This window comes from Chaetodon trifascialis, chromosome 22 (assembly GCF_039877785.1).
Source record: "Chaetodon trifascialis isolate fChaTrf1 chromosome 22, fChaTrf1.hap1, whole genome shotgun sequence".
NCBI lineage: Eukaryota > Metazoa > Chordata > Actinopteri > Chaetodontiformes > Chaetodontidae > Chaetodon > Chaetodon trifascialis.
Genome location: NC_092077.1, coordinates 4040516 through 4060000, shown reverse-complemented (window position 1 = coordinate 4060000; position 19485 = coordinate 4040516). Strand labels below are relative to the sequence as shown.

Sequence of the window (19485 nt, the reverse complement as noted above, 5' to 3'; positions counted from 1 at the left end):
AGTTTGATGGTACATTTGCACAGAGGATTGTGAGTCATTCTTCAAAGAGCTTAGAGTCTAGTATAATGACAATATCCACGAGAAATACATTTACATGAGGAAGCAATGTGGTTGGTCACAGGAGAACAGCACATATTGTTGGACATCATGGAAGGCATTGGGGAAAGTGTCCTGGATGCTGACACACTGCACAGGGCAAAACTAGTACTTGTCCCATCCAGAGCCCCACACATATAGCCTGAATCCAGCACTAGCCACATCCAGTAAACATACGGCATATTGAGTCTATTTTTAGTTCATGCAGAAGGAAATAATTCAGTGGAGTGGGATATTTACTGCATATCTAGCATGTGAGGAAGTAAGTGACTTGCAACTGGAGCCAACAAATTAGGTAACTTGCCCGTATTTGACAAAATTTCTGGATCAACTCTCCATTATTATTAGAGAAGAATGAGGCTGTGTTTGTTTAGCACTGTTACATTCATAACTAATGAGCACAGATTTAAAACCTTAACTAAAACATTCACTGAGACCATGTTTCAATTGTCTCGGCAAACAACTAACCAATCACAAACAAGGGCAGAAGCAATAAAAAGGCCTTATGTAAGTTAATGAATATGTTGTTATGGCCAAGGCATTTATAACCTGAACATTCTCCTCCTCCTCCTCCTCCTCCTCCTCCTCCTCCTCCTCCTCCTCTCAGGTTGTCCCACCTTGAACATACGCCTCTGTGGTGTGGAGAGCAGCGTGGCAACACAGGTCTCTGTGACAGTCCCAGTGTGTCATCACTGAGGTGATAAAAGTCTAATTAATAGCTGTCGGGGAGAGGAGAGCAGTCTGAAAGAACAGTGTTACCTGCTGCACATTCTGTACTTTAAAGTTGTTTTTCAGGCTGAGGAATGACCTTCTATCATCCGGCACAGACAGCTTGTACCAAGCTACAAGTGCTGCTGGAGGTTGTAAGTTGTGTACACATGTATGACTCAGCAGAGGGGCAAATGGTGATTCAATTCATTTCATTTCTGCTTTGATGAAGTGAGTCCTTGTAATGTTCGTAGAAGAGCTCAAAAAATACCTCAGAAAGCAACTGAAACTGTTATTTGATTGAATATAGGTACACATATTGAGTCAACTGTAATGCGTGAATGCGTGTTGCAATTAAGAGTACATGAAAACTAATGCAAGCCAGCACAGATGTTGAAGCAAACATTTAGTCAAAAATAATGTGTGACTCTTTTAAATAGTTTGCTAAAACTAATGCATAAATAATAATCATTTATTTATTAGGCGACAAGTTGCATAATCAGCCTAACCTAAGCAGCCTAGCCTTGCTGAAATTGTTAACATAAGCTGAAAGTAAAGGATGAATGGTGAAATATTAAATGGGTGAAATAGGTAAAAGTAAAAGACAGTAAATGGTTAAAATAGAAAACTTAATGAAAATGAATGGATAAATGGTAGATGATGGGTTGTGTCAGTGACGGTGGACTTCCCACAGGACTGTGGGAGTACGTCAGATAACAGTGGTTAAGAGCCGCTTTGTTGATCTGTGTTTAAGGCCTCAGAATACAGAAGTAGCAACAAGCTAATGAAATGCACCTGAAGGTAGCATAAGATCACAGTGAAAGCTCAAATCATGTCTTTGGCTGTCCATATCTAGTCTTGGATCAACCTTTAAATATAAGATTAAGGAACAACATTTGAGTTATTTTTGAGGTCAGCGATACGTCTGTCCCACTCCATAGGTTGTATAACTGTTCTCAGGTTAGTTACACAACTGACCTGCCTTGGCTTAGCTTGAGCTGACACATGAATATTTGGTTTTGATGGACTACAAAAGGGAGCTGCGCAGTAAAACATGAAGTGTGAGCAGGCATGCAGTCTGCTCAGATGCTTCTGATTTCTCAGGATGAGCGAGTGTGCTGAATGCTAAAGGTGAGTAGACTTCGCCCTCAGGTATTCAGTCACACTTGACAGAAGCAGGGAGAGAGTTGGCTAATGTTTAGAAAGACAATGTCCCCCTCCTCAAGGTTTGACACTGTGTTTGTACAGAAGATTGTAAGACATAATGTACACAGTGCCTGAGTTCATTGAGTTTGTGGTGGTCTCATACAGGGATAGCCAGTCATGTGAGTGCTAGTCAGTCACAGCATCTCTCAGCCACCGTAGTTTCATCTCTAATGGGACAGTAAAGTCGCCCAGTTCATTCAAGAGATGTTTTTATCCCATGGACTCTTTGCTGTAACTGTCTACAAAGCAGTCCTCTTTGCAGAGCAGCTAAAAGTGGTTGGTGCAAGACAGGTAATAAGTTCTCCTTTCCCCAAAAGGTTAGCACTGTAAAAAGATGGTTTTCTATTGGTCAACAGCACAATCTTGTGCCTTGCTTGACTCTTGATTTTGCAGCTGCTCCACTGAAAGCAAATTTTTGACATTTTTTGACATTTTCAGTGCTGCTGCATCTGGGCCTTAAAACTTAAAGAGAGGTGTTTTGGAGCCTGAACACCTCAGCATCAGACTCCACCGTGGTGTTTGTCACTTGCTTGTACGGACTCAGCTCCACCCAGAGCCATGCCAGATTTGGATTTTCTACCTTCACTTCCAACAAAGATAAGACTCTGATGAATGTTAGTTTTATCTCACATACAGTAATTTGTGTATTCACTATCTCTGTGCAAGGTCTAAACAGGGTCCAGTCCAGCTTATATGTTCAGTCTTGCAGCTTCTTAAGAAAGAAAATAAACTTTTTTCAATCTGAGAAGTGGCTACTAAAACCACTGTGAGCCAGGAAAAGTTTAGTCATTCACTTTCTATACAAAATAATAAGAAGAGAAAATCCTCAGAGAGGATGATGGACAGTCCTGCTGGTAGTCCAAGCCGTCTTGAACTTTTCCGTCTGTGGGGCTACTGCTGAGCCGGCATGCGTCACAGCAGCTGAAACGCAAAGGCAGAGACAGGGAAAGCGTCTGGGAAGGAAACTCTGCTGACTTCACTTGCATTGCAGCGGCTGTCTTTGAGATTGGGCAGCTCCTGGACAGGGGACTCCCTTCAGAAAATACTACCAGATGGCTCGGTCATCTAGCTGCTTTTGAAGTGTCCCCAAGTGTGTGTGAGAGAGAGAGTGAGTGTGTAACCTCAGGCGTTGTCATCCAGACACACGTGAATATCATTCTCTCAGAGCGAAGCAGTCTGTTTTACTGTAAGTGTGGGAGCAGACTTGAGGGTGGAGACCAGAATCAGACTGGCTGGGATCCTCTGGTCTCCTGCTGAAAACAATTAACTGCAAGAAATCACTGAAAGAAGTCTCTCATTTACCAGTCCAATCAATAAATTACTATAATTAAAGCCTTAATCATCTGAATCTGGTTTCATCTTGGCTGTGTTTTCCTCAAGTTATAATTTCTAAGATGTGTGTTTCCTGGGTTGCTGCTGGCGCTCTTCCTGAAGCACTTGTTTTTGTGCTCTGATGCCGTCTTCTGCAGAATTCATGGTGCAACAGAGTTTGGTCAGATCTCACTGTCTCTTCCTGAAAAGGCAGGAACACATCAGAAAAGGTCTCATCTTTACAGGCTTGAGCTCTTTATAAAGACTTACCTAGAAAAAAGCCGGTCAAAACAAATGTTCCACAGAAGGCAAAGATCTCTGATGCTCTCTTTCTTCCCATGTGGTTTCAGTTCTGGCAGGACGTTTGACAGAACTACAACAGCTGCTGTGTCAGACACTTCCGTTCATCATGGAGATTAGTCTGTCTTCAAAGTGTTCCTCCATTTAAACAGGCCTGTCCGCAGCGAAACAGTGGAAGAGTCTCACACCAGAGGCCCTGCCGCCGCCTCAGTCAGGAAACCAAACACGACAAAGTGAAGAAATAAAAGACACAAGCTCTCTTTGTGATCACTCATTTTTACTTACTCTTATTACAGAATGCAGTTGTCTAACAGCAGAAACCACTATATCATGAGTTGCTGTGTATTAAAGCACAGTATCAGTGATGGTGGAGTGCAGCAGAGGACAGAACTGAGCTTCAACCAGCCAGAGCAGACAGACTCTGGAGATTTTTTCCCATAGCTGACCAGTGTTGGCCAGTTTTATTGCCTGATGTGTGAAAGAGAAGAGGGTGTTTGTGTGCACAGATTTATTTACAACAACAACAACCTGAAAATGCTTGTGCAGGCTCGTCGCGTCTGAACCTGAGTTTGGATTTGACCACAATTTGACCAGGCAGCAGGTTTGGAAAGGAGCAGAAGCAGAAGTGATAGTTTAGATTGAATCAGAGATTTGGGGGCGATGTTTGGAATTTAGAAGTAGTAGAATGTCCCAGATCCCGATCAGAGTCCCTCCATATTAAACATCTGCTTATCTGCTAATTCCACTCCCACATCTACTAAATAACAAGCAATTTACATGGAGTATGTCTGACAGCAGAGTTCCTCACTGTGATGAACATGTTGCCTGTATCACAGCTTTCCTTTGAAGCCAATGACACATCCTGAGATCAGCAGCACTGCATTAGGAAAAGACTTCACATACTATCTCTCCTCTTCTCTCAATCCTGACAAATAACACATCACTATTGGCCTGTTAACACCCTGATTACTGCAACTTTTCTCGAAAATTTGGTCCACTGCTGATTTCTGAGCTTAGTTCCTATTGTCATCCATATGATATAGTTCCACAGTACCACATATTCGAGAATCCGCAGATAAGAAGGGCATGTACTTGGGCTTCATGTGCCTTTGGGTCCATGTGTCTCTGCGTAAACCCCTCACAGAATCCTGTGCATCACATCTGCAGCTCATTTCAGGGTGGTGATTTTCAGGCTGCAGTGTCTGATGGGGGAGTGGAGCACTGGACCATCACAGCATCCAGCTCTCTGTTTATCTGGGATTCTCAAACAAAAGCCTCCCAGTTCCTGTCTGCTTAGCGCCTCAAATCCACAATCTATTCTCCTCTTTCTTTTCCTCCTCTCCTCTTCTACTGCCAAGATGTGATCCTCCTTCTGTTTACGGTGTAATGAGGAGGATCTATTTCTCACGAGCCAGAGGGCTGTTTCCTGACAGATGAAGTCGATCAGCAGGGCTGGATTAATTAGCCACAAGCTGGAGAGTGACCACAGTCACAGGAGCTTGTTTTCTCTTTGGCCTCTAGGCCTCAACACATGCTGACTGGGAAATACATTTTGTTGCTGGCTCACTGCTCCAGCAAGCGTTTCACTGACAAATGATTTCTTTATCCATGGCACAGCCTAGTGGTAAATGAGTGCACTGAGCTTATTGCTGGGACACGCAGTTCTTTCCTCAATCCACTGTGTTTGTTGAAGTCAGCTAAATTGGCACAATTTCAGCTAAAGACAATTGTGTCGTGAAATTCAGATGTTTTGACATCTAACTTCCATTTTATACTAAACTTCTAAAAGGCAACTGTACAACAGACAAGGAGGTCAGGAGCTGCTTACTGTCTCACAGGCACAGATCTAACAGACAATTATTTTTAAATCCTGGAATACTCATGTTGGCTTCCTGAGAGTTTACTTTAACGTCTAGAACCCTGCTGACCCCAAAATTCACTTTGAAGCGAAGGCCAATGAAAACTTTCTGATCTCAAGCTTTTGGGCTTTTATTAATCCCAAGAGGAGAAACGTGGTTGCGCAGCAGCAAAAGGACAGAAATAAGTACTGACAAAGGAAAGTAAAAAATGCATAAGAGGAGGCATGTAATCTAAAATAGTAAGTAAAAAGAGCAACTAAATTTCAAGATAACTTGACAGTGGTGTGGTAAATAGCACGAGAGTCAGCAGTCTATGTAAATAGTACACACCAGACTAACATATGATGATTAGGTAATGATTCTTGATGTTTATCTGTATTAGAATAGAAATATGATATAGTATTTAATGCAATAAGACAATCTAACATGCAGTCATAACATAATATAGTATTATATAGTCCAGTATGAAATAGTATGAGATATGAATGAAATAGCTGTAAAAGTAATGTAGTAAAATACTGCAATATTGCAATATAGTATATTGCATAGTGTGTGTGTGTGTGTGTGTGTGTGTGTGTGTGTGTGTGTGTGTGTGTGTGTGTGTGTGTGTGTGTGTGTGTACATATCCATACATATACATATATACATGTATGGATGGAGAGCCTCCTGTTCCTCTCTCAGTCTTTGGACTCACTGATACTGAGCTTCACGTGATCATTGTTGCACCATGTGGCAAAGCTCTCTATCTCTATCTAAACACTTAAAAATTTCAAGTTAAGGTTTTGTCAAAACCTCCTCAGCGATCATTTGTTAAAAGTTTACTGCTCAGAAATTCAACCTTGCAACATAAACAGCCCTGTAACTGTCATCACATTTTGATTCAAATGCTGCTTCATTTTGCAAGGAAGTCACCTTTCTCCATCTGAGATCCAAACCAATGGGAAGAGTATGAACAAAAACACAAATACAGAAATTTTTAAGTCTAATTTGTGTTGATGTTAGACTCCACCTCTCAAAGTAGACAAAAAACTGACTAAAAAAATATGTTTCCGGGGCCTTTAAACCCTTTATAAATCAAGATTGTGCTTTCAGCTTGTTTATGCTGCCCCCCAGTGGCCACAAAAAACACTTAATGCAGCTTTAAACATTTAAAAAAAAAAAAGTTACTGCAGAACTCCTATAATCATGGAAGGATTGGGTAGGAGGGGAGCAGCTTGGCTCTTTATTTATTCACTAAAATCCTGAAGTGATATGGTGAAGTATTTGTCTCGAATCCTTACAAATTTAGAACATTTATTTATGTTAGAACATTAGCAAGCCCGTCCTTTCAATATCTTACAGTTGTGACACTTATCACCCATTAAAATGACTAACAGCTGGCACGCAGCATGGTCAAACTGCATTCTTTCATGATTCATGGTCCCACTACTCCCCTGCACAAAGTTTGGAAAAAACTGTTAGTGAAGGACACAAAATGTATTGGCGGAGCACTATCAGTATAATGTACTGTAGAAGACCAGACCATCACTAAATACATTTTATACACACACAAAGTTTAGTATGGCTGTTTGCCATCTTTGTACTTTAGGTCAGTGGATTAAATGCTGTCCCTTCCAGAAAAGCTGTAATATTAGACATGCATCTTGCAGCACAGTACAAACCAGAGGCTGTGTTGTTGGTACGAAGCATCATGTTCTTGCTAGGTTTGTTATTACAAGAATAAGTTGGCAGCAGACAGACAGACAGACAGACACCACCATGAGGACATACAGTCAAGCATTCATTTTATTCAAGTGGCAGAACATGAATAGACGTGCAAAGGTCCTTAAGAAGGAAGGAACGCAAGGACAACAAACACGTCAATGGCACAATTTATTCAATAAATCAACATATTCATTTTTGTGGGATGATTCATCAGTGTTTTGTAGCACCTTAAACAGAAAACTCTGTGTGCTTTGTACATCAGAGCAGATTCAGCCTGACTTTATTCAGTTTAATAAGACAACACTTAAACCAACAGAACTGCCGGCGCTGTTTAATGTGACGAACCAGCAGGAAAGCTTCAAAACAAGCCGACCACTCATTTGTTCAACCTGAGGATCAGCGTTCCTATTAAGGAACGACCATTTCTCCTCTTGGATAACTGGACATTCCCTGCATGCCTGCCCTCCTCTCCTCTGCTCCATCCAGTCCCTTCTGAAGACTGGAGTGGTTATTTTAGGCCATAAGCTGAAACCCAACTGGTATCAGGGTCAGACATTTGAACAAGTCTTAACGGGAAGGCTGCATGAGAAGAAAGAGAATGCTGTGCTTCAACATTATTTATGGGGCCAAGGTTATAATGAGCCAGACTGCATTTTTGTAGCATGAAAACCAGTCAAAATATCCTTCAGTGATGGAAGATCAATTTCGAGGAATCTATATTTTGATTAAACAAATTGCAGCCGCCTGGCATATTTATGGAGTGCAGCTGACAAGCTCCATCCTCAGGCCAGCATCGTGCAGCATGGGCACGTTTAGGGAGGCAGCCAAACAAGGGGAGTGCACTGAGAGATTTGGATGAAGGCATGAAAAATAGTTTCTGAATGTCCTGTAAAGGTCTGACAGATAAAACAGTCAACACGCAGGTGCAGACCTCCATGAGGGCTGACAGACGGCCTCTTTTTAAAGTAGGTAAGGTAACTGTTCCCGCTGGCAGCTCCAGGTAGGAACAAAAGATTTGGAGAGCTAAAACGATCAAAAATCCTGAAGGATGACGTCAGTAAACAGCACGTGGACAGTGTTTTATACTTCATACTGGAGGGGGAAAGGGCAAAAAAGATCTTAAGACCAAGTGTTCCATTTCTTGGGGACATTTGGTTATTGTAGTTTTGCTGTTTGTAATGCAGACCATTTGTGTTTCTGCATGTTTTAGCCCATTTTTTACAGAGTACTTCATACACTTTACGCCAGTATCAAAAATCAAGTCACTGGTGCCCAATAGGTTTATGCTGATTACCTCTGGAAACAGAGCAGTAGTTGTTAGCAGCTGAGCTGTTAGTTCCAGCTCTGGGAGAAGCCAATCATCATGGTAAGAGGTTTCCCTGTTCAATGTGATTTTTCCCATCAAATTCTGCCCTAATGCAGCTTTAATATGAGCAAAGGCTGAGCATCCTGAATCCCTGTGACTAAGCTTCACTCTTAAAAATGCGAATGCGTGTTCCTGTACAAAGACATCCTAAAGCCGTGGAGGTGAGAAGAGCAGCCAAAGTTAAGATCACCAACCGGACAAGAAGAAGAAGAAGAAGAAGAAGAAGAAGAAGAAGAAGAAGAAGAAGAAGAAGAAGAAGAGGAAGAAGAAGAAGAAGAAGAAGAAGAAGAGGAGGAAGAAGGCAGAGATTTATGTTTTGGTCTGAGGAGAAACAGAGACAGAAATCACACCTGATCTAAAAACATACATGACTTTACAACAAGAATGTGCAGCCACAGACATAAATCAGACAAAATCATCATGTCATGTGCTGTTAAAGAGTAAACTGTGTTGTTTCACGCCACAAAATCATAAAGAGGGTGCTTGGACTGATTCAACCTCCACGGACGAATGAAAGTTATGAAACTTCCAAACAGGTCACGTCAATTTAGAAGAAAACTTTCTGGAATTCATAAACACCTTCCTGCACCTCCTTCTAAAAATACTAAGACCTCACTGAGCTCTCTGGGTCCTCTCTATAAGCAGACACAGAGGCTCCACAGACAGAGCTATAAATAGACAGCCAGGATCACTGCTTCCTTGAAACTCCAGTGTCTGTATCAAACAAAGGCAGTCTCCAGGCGTGGGCTGCATCACAGGAATCTGACACGAGGCTCAGCAGCATCTGGAGTGTGTCACTCTGAGCGCTGCTGTGACAAAATCACTGCTGGGTATTCCTGCCGCTGTTACATCAAAAAGCCCTCAGTGATCCAGGGAATGTTGACTGAGCGATGTCTCATTCACATTTTAACTGCTACTCAGCATTTACAGCGAGTTTAGCGACTCTCGTGTGCATGCGCTGCTAATCCACGATTCATCCAGCAACCTTGACAAAAAAAGATGACAGATGCTGCCTCTGTCGCCAAACACCATTTGTCATCTTTCTCTCCCTGAGCTCTGACACTAACAATAAATAACCATCTAAAAATCATTGCTAATATTAGAAGCACACTGTTCTCTTATAAGCAACTTAGACTTCTATTTATTTAAATGGCAAACACTGACTGCTATTTAAGACTTTTATAGCTGTAATTTATACTTAAGATTACACACTGGTACCTCCACTGGCAACAACTAAGCAAAAAAAAAAAAAAAAACCCTTCACAGAGCGGGCTCTTGTTTACCAGACCAAGCAAGTGACTGGGATAGTTTATAATGAAGAAAAACAAAAGGGAGCGGTGGTGAGTGTAGCTCTGTCTAAAAGTAGCTGTTTTTCATGGCACCACTGACACTCTGGGAACCACTGCATCACTGGACTGATATCTTACAGTTTGATCCTGGCAATGTGTACACATTCCAGACTGACAGGGTTTCTAGTTCTAGTGACTGAAAACTGCTTATTCTCTGAACTGAATCTTAGCGCCACTGTGTAACCTTGTTCTTGTAACTGTTATGATCATATCTAATGCTGTGGCACCATTGCTGTGACTTTCCAAACTGTGCAGCAGATCTGTGAGTCTTCAGTCTTTCTTTGAGCACTGATGCTCCAAACGGCACTCTGCAACTGTGTTTCCATCCAAACATAGTGCAAATTTTAAGTGAATTCCAGAAAAAAAAGGTGAATAAATGCCTGTTTCCATCCACTACATGATTATTATCAATTCATCAAGATAAGCAGTAGGTGGAGCCAATTCTCCAGTTAGTAACCTCGACCGGTGCAACAAAAAAAAAAGTAGAATACATGAAGGAAATGTGACATTTCTCTTAGTGTCATGTGTTAATGTGAGGAAGGTCACATCAGATGTCAGGGAGCAGTGAGGAGATGTTTCTTCTTCTTCTTCTTTTGGAGCAGAAACGACTCAGCAGTCATGTGAGTCAAAACTTATTTAAAAAAGGTGTTTCCATCTTCCATTAAACATATTATCTTTTCCAAAAAAAGGCAAAGCCACCTCAAGCTAGCGTAAAATTGCAAAATTGAGGACATTTTTTCAAAAGTGTCCACTTCCATCAACCTTTTCCGATGCAACGCTTCAAAACATGGCTACTGATAGCAGAGGTAGCTGATGATGAGTTTTGGTATGTGCAGCTGACCCATGACCTTCAGAGCTCTGGTTCCCAGCTTCTTCCTCACCGCCAACCTGCTGAGCTGCTGCAGGCTCATGGGAGTGGCTACAGACAGAGCAAAAAGAATGAGATGTAAGTGTTCACAACGCGCACACGCACACACACACACACACACACACATATATATATATCTAAAAATCCTACTGGTGAGTGTCTCTTTCCTCAAGCTCAGGTCCTCCAGGCCTGGGAGTTTGAGGGCTCTGTGCAGTATTGTAGCTGTTCTTAGGACTGCACTCTTCAGGACAGAGACCTCAGATGTTCTCCCTGGAATCTGCTGAAGCCACTCTTCCAGTTTGTGGGTCACTGCTTCGATTACTACTGGCACGTTGCCTTTACTCCCCTCATCTTCTCGAGCTCCTCTTTCAGCCCTTGGTATGTTTTTGAGCTTCTCGTGTTCCTTCTGTTTGATGTTGCGGTCGCTCGGGGTCGCTATGTCTAGCACTACTGCCTCCTTCTGTTGCACAATATCTGGCTGGTTAGCCACCACCATCTTGTCAGTCTGGATCTAGAGGTCCCACAGGATCTTCACTCTGTCATCTCCACCACCTCCTCCTTCCATTTTGATCTTGGGGCTTCCAGCCTAGGTTATGGCGTTCCATGTACGCTTTACCTGCCAACATCTCACACCCTGCTACTATGTGCTGAACTGTCTCAAGAGCACCTCTCCACAGCCTGCACCTGGGGTCCTGTCTGATGTGGTAGACCCCTGCCTCTACTGATCTTGTATGAATGGTCTGTTCTTGCGCAGCCATGATTGATGCTTCTGTGCTTTTTTCAATCCAGCCTTTTCCAGCCACTGGTAGGATTTCTTGACATCAGCCACTTCCTCTATCTGGCGGTGGTACATGCTGTGAAGAGGCTTGCCATCCCATGATGGTCGGTCCTCCTCTTCTGCATTATCAGGTTTCTGTTGCCTGAGGCATTCGCTTAGCCATACATATATAATATGTTATTTTGGAAATAGTTTCACCTGTTTTCTACCTTGATCTTCTTGTATTTCATGTTTAAAAACTGCTGGACTCCACTTTCTATATAAAGTTCTGTCACTTCAGTCAGGAGGTGTAAGCTGTCTCCTTCTCATATGCATCCAGTTACAGCAGAGATGTTGGTGTGGCCTGATGTGTAAATTAGAGTCATGAAAAGCAACAGGTGTCATCTGTCTGAGACTTCCTGGAAGTGAAACGCGATCCTTGCTTGCCATCTGCTGGTACCACATCGACACTACACTGTTGTACAGGATTTAAGGCAACTACACAAACTGGTAGATCTGCATGGTAATGTTTGTTTTCCACGCAGCCCTGACTTCTGTGAATAACTTACTCTCATAAAACTGTAGGCAGGCTGCAGAGGGAGAGCCTGGTGTGGTGTAATCAACAGGTTTCCTGTCCTGCTGATCTCTGGCGTAGATGTTGGCACCGAACTCCACCAGTATCTCTATCATCTCTGCCTGCATGCTCTTAGCAGCGTAGTGCAGCGGAGTCTCATGCAGCCTGGCAGCATTCACTTTAGCACCTAAAAGCAAAAGGAGATTAATATCAACTCAACTTGATGTTATATTATTATTGTGAACAAATCTCACGAAAAGACCAAAAACAACGTGTTAGTCCATCTCTCAATACTTTCTGACTTCCAAACCCAGTCTGAGGCTTTCAGCTCAAGTCCCACGACTAACAACATAAATATATAAAGCTCTCACATGTATGTGGTGTCATTTTTAAAAAGGTCCTGTTATTTCCTAAAACGAGTGAACACTGTATTTCTTAACACCCATTACTCAAACAGGACGAAAGAGTGCATTTCAGGGGGACTATTTGCATTGATGGATTAATACAGATTTGGTGCTCTAGGCCCCAATAAGTGTTTGTGGAAGCCGGAGGGTGTATGTGGGACTGAGTCAAAATAATCTGCAGTGTGTTCACGGTAATGAAGGAACGTATCACCCAGGGGAACAGTGGTTAACTCATGTGATTTAAATCATTTTTGGAAAATAATAAAGCTCTATAGCACTGTGTAATAAGATATAATAAGTTTTGATACACACACAATACATGTTAGTAGGGTACATTCATTGGTTTTGGTGTTAAAATATAGAATACTGCATGTCTTATCCTGAAACCTTCATGAACTTTAGAGGTTATATGTTACTGCTAACCATTTTCCAAAGAACATGCATCATTTTGTCAAATCAATCATCAAAACAATTAATAACAAGGTCCGCTGTAACACCAACAATAAGCAAACGTATGTGAACATTTGGCAACTGATGCTGATGCTTGTAAAATGCACCAACAAGGAAGGGTTTAGAAAGTTGTCCATGGATTATGATGCAATTCTTACCCCAAAAAATCTGATCTGCATTTCAACTCCCTTCTCACTGATTTTCAAACAGTACTGAAAAAACTGAACATAGTGGCTGCGTGGAAGGTAGAAAATGAATCTAAACAAATATATTATATTGAAAATACAACCTGCAAAATTTGAGAGCAGTAACCATGCAAACATGAGTTAAATGTAAAGCCATGCGACATCTGGCTTAGTGCATTTCCCCATCCTGCTTTGCACTGACACTCACCTGCATTAAGCAGCACTTTAACACAGTCTGTGTGTTCATTAGCACAGGCCACATGCAGCGGGGTCCCATAGTAAAGGTCATATGCCTCCAGACAAGCATCCACGCCAATCAGGAGCTTCACACAATCCAAGTTCCCTGAATGATAACAAAATAGTGTCAGAAATGGTTATTTTATAAAGATTATTTGTAGGAAACTGGATTTAACTGAAATGAAAAGGTGCAGCATGTGAAGGGAGCAGAGGCACTCACCTGCCATGCAGGCCTCATGAAGGGGCGAGGCCGTGCGGGAGGTGAGGGCAGGGTTGGCCATGGCTCCATGCTGCAGCAAGAGCTTCACACACTCCAAACTACCAGACGAACAGGCTTCACACAGCGGGGTGCTCCCGTCTACGTTCCTTGCATCAACCTGAGATGCATCACGTGACACAGGATTATAAACTGAAGTACTTAAATATCTACATTTATCATTTGCTATGTTCCTTCTAAATTAACTGAATAATCAGAACATCACAGTTCTGAACTTAATGGTTTGTGAGATGTCACCCATGATATGGCAGACAGGCTGTCTGTGTCCCTGGCTCACCTGGGCTCCAGCGTCCAGCAGCAGGCGGACACACTGGGCATCTCCGCGGAGGCAGGCCTCGTGCAGCGGTGTGATGGAGTCTACGGCCACGACATTGACTGAAGCTCCGCTTTGGATGAGGTGCTGCAGTTGGGAGGCCTGGCCGAGGGACGCTGCCTTGTGCACCTCTGTTCTCTCTGACCAGCAGCCTGGAGGGACACAAGTGACAGCAGAACACAATGTACATGTAAACATGGGTGATAAATCAGTAGCATCACCTCTTACTGTTCCTGTAGTATGGTGTACTTGTCTTGTAAACCACTTTAAGCAACATTTCTGAAAGGTTCAAAATACCAGTAAGTATTCGTTTCAAACATAATAGACATATTTTTTTAATAACACTACTTAATATCATGCTTGAAAAGTGTGACATGATTATTAACTACGTGCAAGTAGTTGATACTCATCTCAAAATTGACTTGAACGCAAACATAGTAGGCCTGTACGTCGAGTGCGTATGTTGTACACATACGTTGTCATCTCCGTGTATTTCCAGTGTCATCCTCTCATACTACTCGAAGAGTTTTTTGTCACAAAGCTATTTATACACACCTTTTGTAGTGACGCAAAAAAATGTAAAAAGGTGTCAGAGAAGCCAATTGCAACAATGACAAGTTACGACACATATATAACAGTTGTCGGTATCAGCTTTAGCCACAGTAAAAATGCCGGCTGAGGCTAGCTAACGTCTGCTAGCTTACTAGCTTGCCCGCTGCCAGTCGGACCACACATCCCGACGTCAAACTGGGTCAACAATGGAAAACGCGACAGTCTCACCAGCCATGTCGTCTTTACTTCATACTCACCGGTGTCCCCAAAGAAATATGGCCGAGCATTTTCAATTTCCATCCTTTGGCTGTTCTCTCCGCGTAGAATTAACAACGTTAGTGCTGAAACAGCGGCTCGAGATGTTTGTAAACAGCCGCCTCCTGGTAATGTTTACATGCGGCAGAAGTCACGTGATATACCTGGAACTCGAAGTACCAGCTGGGATTTGTAGTGTTTATACCAAATAGATTATTTCATGATCCGTGAAGAACGCAAGAAGTGTTTATTCTACGACAGGATAAATAATGCTACACAATACACATTATATTACAATATAAGGACATGTACATAATTTAAGATGCAATGATGGCGTCATCCTGAGTCACATGACATGGCTTATATAGAAATATAGTGGAAACGCGACATGTTTGAAATTATACAAAGATATGCTGTCCATGATGCTCCTTGTTACAGATATTAGATGTCAAATCAAACATCAGTCTCTCCCACAGGTTTAGAGATTCCTTCACTCCAGTGACGTGGGATGATCACAGTACTGGAGGTAGCTTTGTATGCGGTGGGATATGTCCAGCTGACCTATGGCCTCTGAGGCTCTAGTACCCAGCATCATCCTCACAGTGATTCTACAAAGCTGTTGCAGGCTCAGAGGATTACCTGTGGAGAAAAAGAGGTATTCATAATCAAAGTTATCATGATTCAAAAGGCTGCTGACAGCACTCTGAAGCAGGGCGTGAACTTACTTTCATAAAAGGTGAGGCAGGTGTAAGTGGGAGACACAGGTGTCGTGTAGTCTACAGGCTTTTTACTGAGGTTATCGCTGGCATACACATTGGCTCCAAACTCCACCAACAGCTCGATCATGTCCACCATGTCGACTCTTGCTGCATGGTGCAAAGCTGTCTCGTGGAACTTCACTGAATTAACATTGGCACCTGCAGGAAGTTGAGATGAACTTAGGTCTGTTTGATTTATGGATTCATTTCAGCTGAAATGATCCCAGTGTTTCGGTAGATCTTGTAATTGTGATTAAATAAAATCCACGCTCATACAGTGCTATTACAGACGACATTAAATTCTGCATAACTGGGATCTTTTGTTTTTTTTGGCTTGGTGGTGTAAGGAGTGTACATGAGTGTACGTTTGTAAAATCCAAACTCACAGCTATGTTGCTCAAGTTTCATGCTAAACTCACCTCTTTGTTCAGTTGCACCATCTCTACTTGTGCTTAAACTTAAAGGTCTCCTGTGGAGCTTCTCGTAAACAAACAAAAGTCATATTTACATTCAGTGATACTCACCGAAACACATATTGTGTATTCTTGAGCTCAAACAAATGGTTCTAATACATTTCCATCCATCCATCCATTTTCTATGCCGCTTATCCCTTTCGGGGTCGCGGGGGGGCCGAAGCCTATCTCGGCTGTCAACGGGCGAGAGGCTGGACCGGTCGCCAGCCGATCGCAGGGCACATACACACACCATTCACACTCACACCTAGGGGCAATTTAGAGTCACCAATCAACCTAATGAGCATGTTTTTGGTCTGTGGGAGGAAGCCGGAGTGCCCGGAGAGAACCCACACATGCACGGGAAGAACATGCAAACTTCACACCGGCCCGGGGATCGAACCGGCAACCTTCTTGCTGTGAGGCACGCGCACTACCTGCTGCGCCACCGTGCAGCCACATTTCCTTCATCGCAAAACAATGCAAAGCTGTTAAAGTATTTTAAATCCAGCATTGTTTACATCCACCTTTACTTGCCAGCAGTCTTCTTCTTCCCTGCCTTTGCTGGCAGCAATGTGCCAGCATATGTTAGCATATGTGCTAACATATGCTGGCACATTGCTGCATATGTTAGCACCTTGCTGCTGCCTGTCCATTAGTGGAACAATATAAAACCTCTGGCAGGACTGTATAACATGTCACAACATACACAAAACAGGCACCCATTCATACAAAAACAGCTCCACGGTGCTGCTAGAGGTCAAAAACTTTACAGGAAAACCTTTAACTAAGCTAACTATAATTAAAACATTATTACTTAGGTAATTAGGTAAAATGGGAGAGAACAGCACTACTCTCTAATGACTGAAATTAAGAGAGCTAAGCACAATAGTCTGTTTAATGAAAAAGGTGAAAGTAATGTATGCTTTTCTGGTTGAACAAAATTTAACATCAACAAAACTCAACACAAAAGCAGCTGCAACTTTCTATTACAAGCAGCTAAGTGGTGCCAGGCAGTCGTTTCCTCACGTGAATGCAGGATAAAATCACTGTTATTCTCATTCCCAACAACAGTAAATGCAGCACAATACAGACTGTTCATGCCATGTGTGACAATAAATGTAAAGGGATGTAGTCTGTCACAGGAAATGTCCTCCATTGTCATGATCCAAGAAGACTTTCCTCTGGCTTTTCTGTCATTAGTCTCCCCATCTTTCTAACATTCACCATGACAGCAGCTAATAAGGAATAACTTACATCTGTACAGGGCAGGCATACAGTTTAAGTTCTGTCTTAAGTCTAAGTTGTAGCCTAACTCCCTAAAGACTTTCAAACTGCTTTTCAGCTTACATATAGCTGGTTGCGACAGCCTGCAGGAGTCTTCTCTGTGTCTAGTGTGAGAAATCTGTAACAAACAGGACTAAATAAGGCAGGCAAGGGAAAAAAAAATGACACCGCCATTCACACACTCTCGACCAGCAGTCTTATTGCTGACCTGCCTTAAGCACCTCCCTGACACAGGCCATGTGTCCTTTGGCACATGCGATGTGGAGGGGAGGACCGAAGTGGACATCATATGCCTCCAGGTGGGCACCACTGGCTATCATCAACTTCACCACTTCAACATTACCTGAAGGGAAGTAAAGATTAGCTGACAGTGAAGGTGTCTGATGGGGTAGGACTGGTTGAATGTGGTCTTATTGCTGCAGAGGCTTTACCTTGTATGCAGGCCTCATGGAGTGGTGAGGCGGTGAGAGCTGTGAGGGACGGGTTAACTTTAGCTCCGTACTCCAAAAGCAGCTTGGCACACTCCAGGCTGCCAGAAGCACAGGCATTACACAGAGGAGTGCTGCCATGGATGGTTCGTACATCCACCTGGAAGACACAATTCCCGTTTTATTCTTTCCATACAACTTTAGATTAACTGTCAGCACAATAGTGGCAGATGTTACTCTTCTTGGAACCATCACAATATGAATAGTGGGTAAACATTATACCATTAATACCTGTATGATCTACATATTGTTTAGTTTTTTAATTACAGTGCCAGAAGCAGTGACTCAAATCCATGGTACCTTTTGAGAATATAGACTGCTTCACAAAGGCAGCATTTATTCTGTTTTAGATTGCCTCACTTCATACTGCTATTCATAAAAAGGTGCTCCAATTTATTTGTACATTTTATTTCATCATATCTACTCAGCACATGTTTGCTCCTCCACATGGGAGGTTGGACCATGGAGTTTTATCCCACCTGGGCTCCAGCTTCCAGCAGCAGCCGGGCACAGTTTGGACGAGCCTGTATGCAGGCTTCATGAAGCGGAGTGATGTTGTCCACCGTCACCATGTTGACCGATGCCCCACTTTCTATCAGCTGTTTCAGCTGCAGGACCCTGCCGTGGGACGCTGCTTCATGCAGGGCAGTCCGGTCTGCCCAGAAACCTCATGCAGACAATAACGCGTAAACAGTTATTATACTATTATATGGGTACCATGAAAGCTTTGTTCAGGTTTTTAATATAAATACATGCACACATTTAAAAAGCTTTTCATAAAGGTGTTTTATATGTGAAGAACTGCTATCTAAATAACCATTAGTCGTAGTTGCTAGCAGTATTAGCTACTATTTGCTTCTCAGCTAGTGCAGTTTCTACAGAAATTTCTTTATATTCTCTAACGTGTGTTTGTCCTGGCATAGTTTCTTCACATTATTAAAATGTTATAACTTCTAATAATAGATATAATAGAGTATTTTGTACTAATCAGTGTCACGTAGCCTACCTTTACTTGCTCAGTAGCCTGTATGTTGCTGTCATGGTTGGCACAGTTTTATATCATTTTAGATATGACACAAAAAGTGACAGTGTCGCGAGCACGGTGTCAACAAAATTGCCTGCCATTCTTCGCATTCTAAAGGTTTCCAACCTTTTTGCTGGCGTGCAAGCTGTTATAAAATTTATCAACAGAGCTCACCGGTATCGCAGAGAAACGAACGGCGTGCAGGTGTCATTTCCATGTTTTACCGGTAAAACACTTAATGCTGGCCTCCAGCTGAACCAGAGAGCTTCCGATATTAGCTGACGTTGCTAGTGTCGAATGGAGAGGCAGCAGAGAATTGTGGGAGTCGTAGTTTTACTGGTGTGAGATTGAGCTGCTGCGACTTCTGACATGACACCTCTGCTGTGGGGTAATACACAATACAGGAATTTAAAGAGATCATGTAGTAAAGCAAAAAGACGTATCACATTTCATGAATAAACTGATGCAATAAGCCAGACATATGCTTTAACTTTTTGTGTGCCCTGCTGATCTGGAAAAAGCTAATAATCATTTAATTATTTCCTCTGGTCGTCATTGGTTATACTCACTCTGCTACATCCTTTTTCATTTAATCTGTCCTATTTTTGGATTGTGGCTGCAATTTCAAACTGGAAATAGAATGTTTCCATTTGTGTCATAAACCAAGTTCAATACCTGACCGTTAAAATAATGCTACAGCTCCTC

At 42.4% G+C, this 19485-nt stretch overlaps 2 protein-coding genes across 4 annotated transcripts; both read right to left on the bottom strand.

Annotated features, from left to right (window-relative positions):
• Positions 1-7249: 7249 nt before the first annotated feature.
• On the bottom strand, positions 7250-14902 carry asb13a.2 (ankyrin repeat and SOCS box containing 13a, tandem duplicate 2). 2 transcript variants are annotated; one of them, XM_070992644.1, is made up of 6 exons: positions 14774-14902; positions 13929-14116; positions 13595-13751; positions 13346-13480; positions 12094-12285; positions 7250-10818 (listed from the first exon to the last, which is right to left on the bottom strand). In XM_070992644.1, exons 1-6 carry the CDS (start codon positions 14814-14816, stop codon positions 10691-10693), a joined length of 843 nt encoding a protein of 280 aa, XP_070848745.1. In that variant the 5' UTR covers positions 14817-14902; the 3' UTR covers positions 7250-10690. The 2 variants fall into 2 exon arrangements, with proteins under 2 accessions (XP_070848745.1, XP_070848744.1); XM_070992643.1 differs by lacking the exon at positions 14774-14902 and having other exon boundaries at positions 7341-10818; positions 13929-14162.
• An 88-nt stretch (positions 14903-14990) lies between these two features.
• Positions 14991-19090, bottom strand: asb13a.1 (ankyrin repeat and SOCS box containing 13a, tandem duplicate 1). 2 transcript variants are annotated; one of them, XM_070992642.1, is made up of 6 exons: positions 18763-19090; positions 18236-18423; positions 17700-17856; positions 17477-17611; positions 15497-15688; positions 14991-15410 (listed from the first exon to the last, which is right to left on the bottom strand). In XM_070992642.1, the coding sequence occupies exons 2-6, from the start codon at positions 18326-18328 to the stop codon at positions 15262-15264; spliced, it is 726 nt and encodes a 241-aa protein (XP_070848743.1). In that variant the 5' UTR covers positions 18329-18423; positions 18763-19090; the 3' UTR covers positions 14991-15261. The 2 variants fall into 2 exon arrangements, with proteins under 2 accessions (XP_070848743.1, XP_070848742.1); XM_070992641.1 differs by having other exon boundaries at positions 14997-15410; positions 18955-19090.
• Positions 19091-19485: the final 395 nt, after the last annotated feature.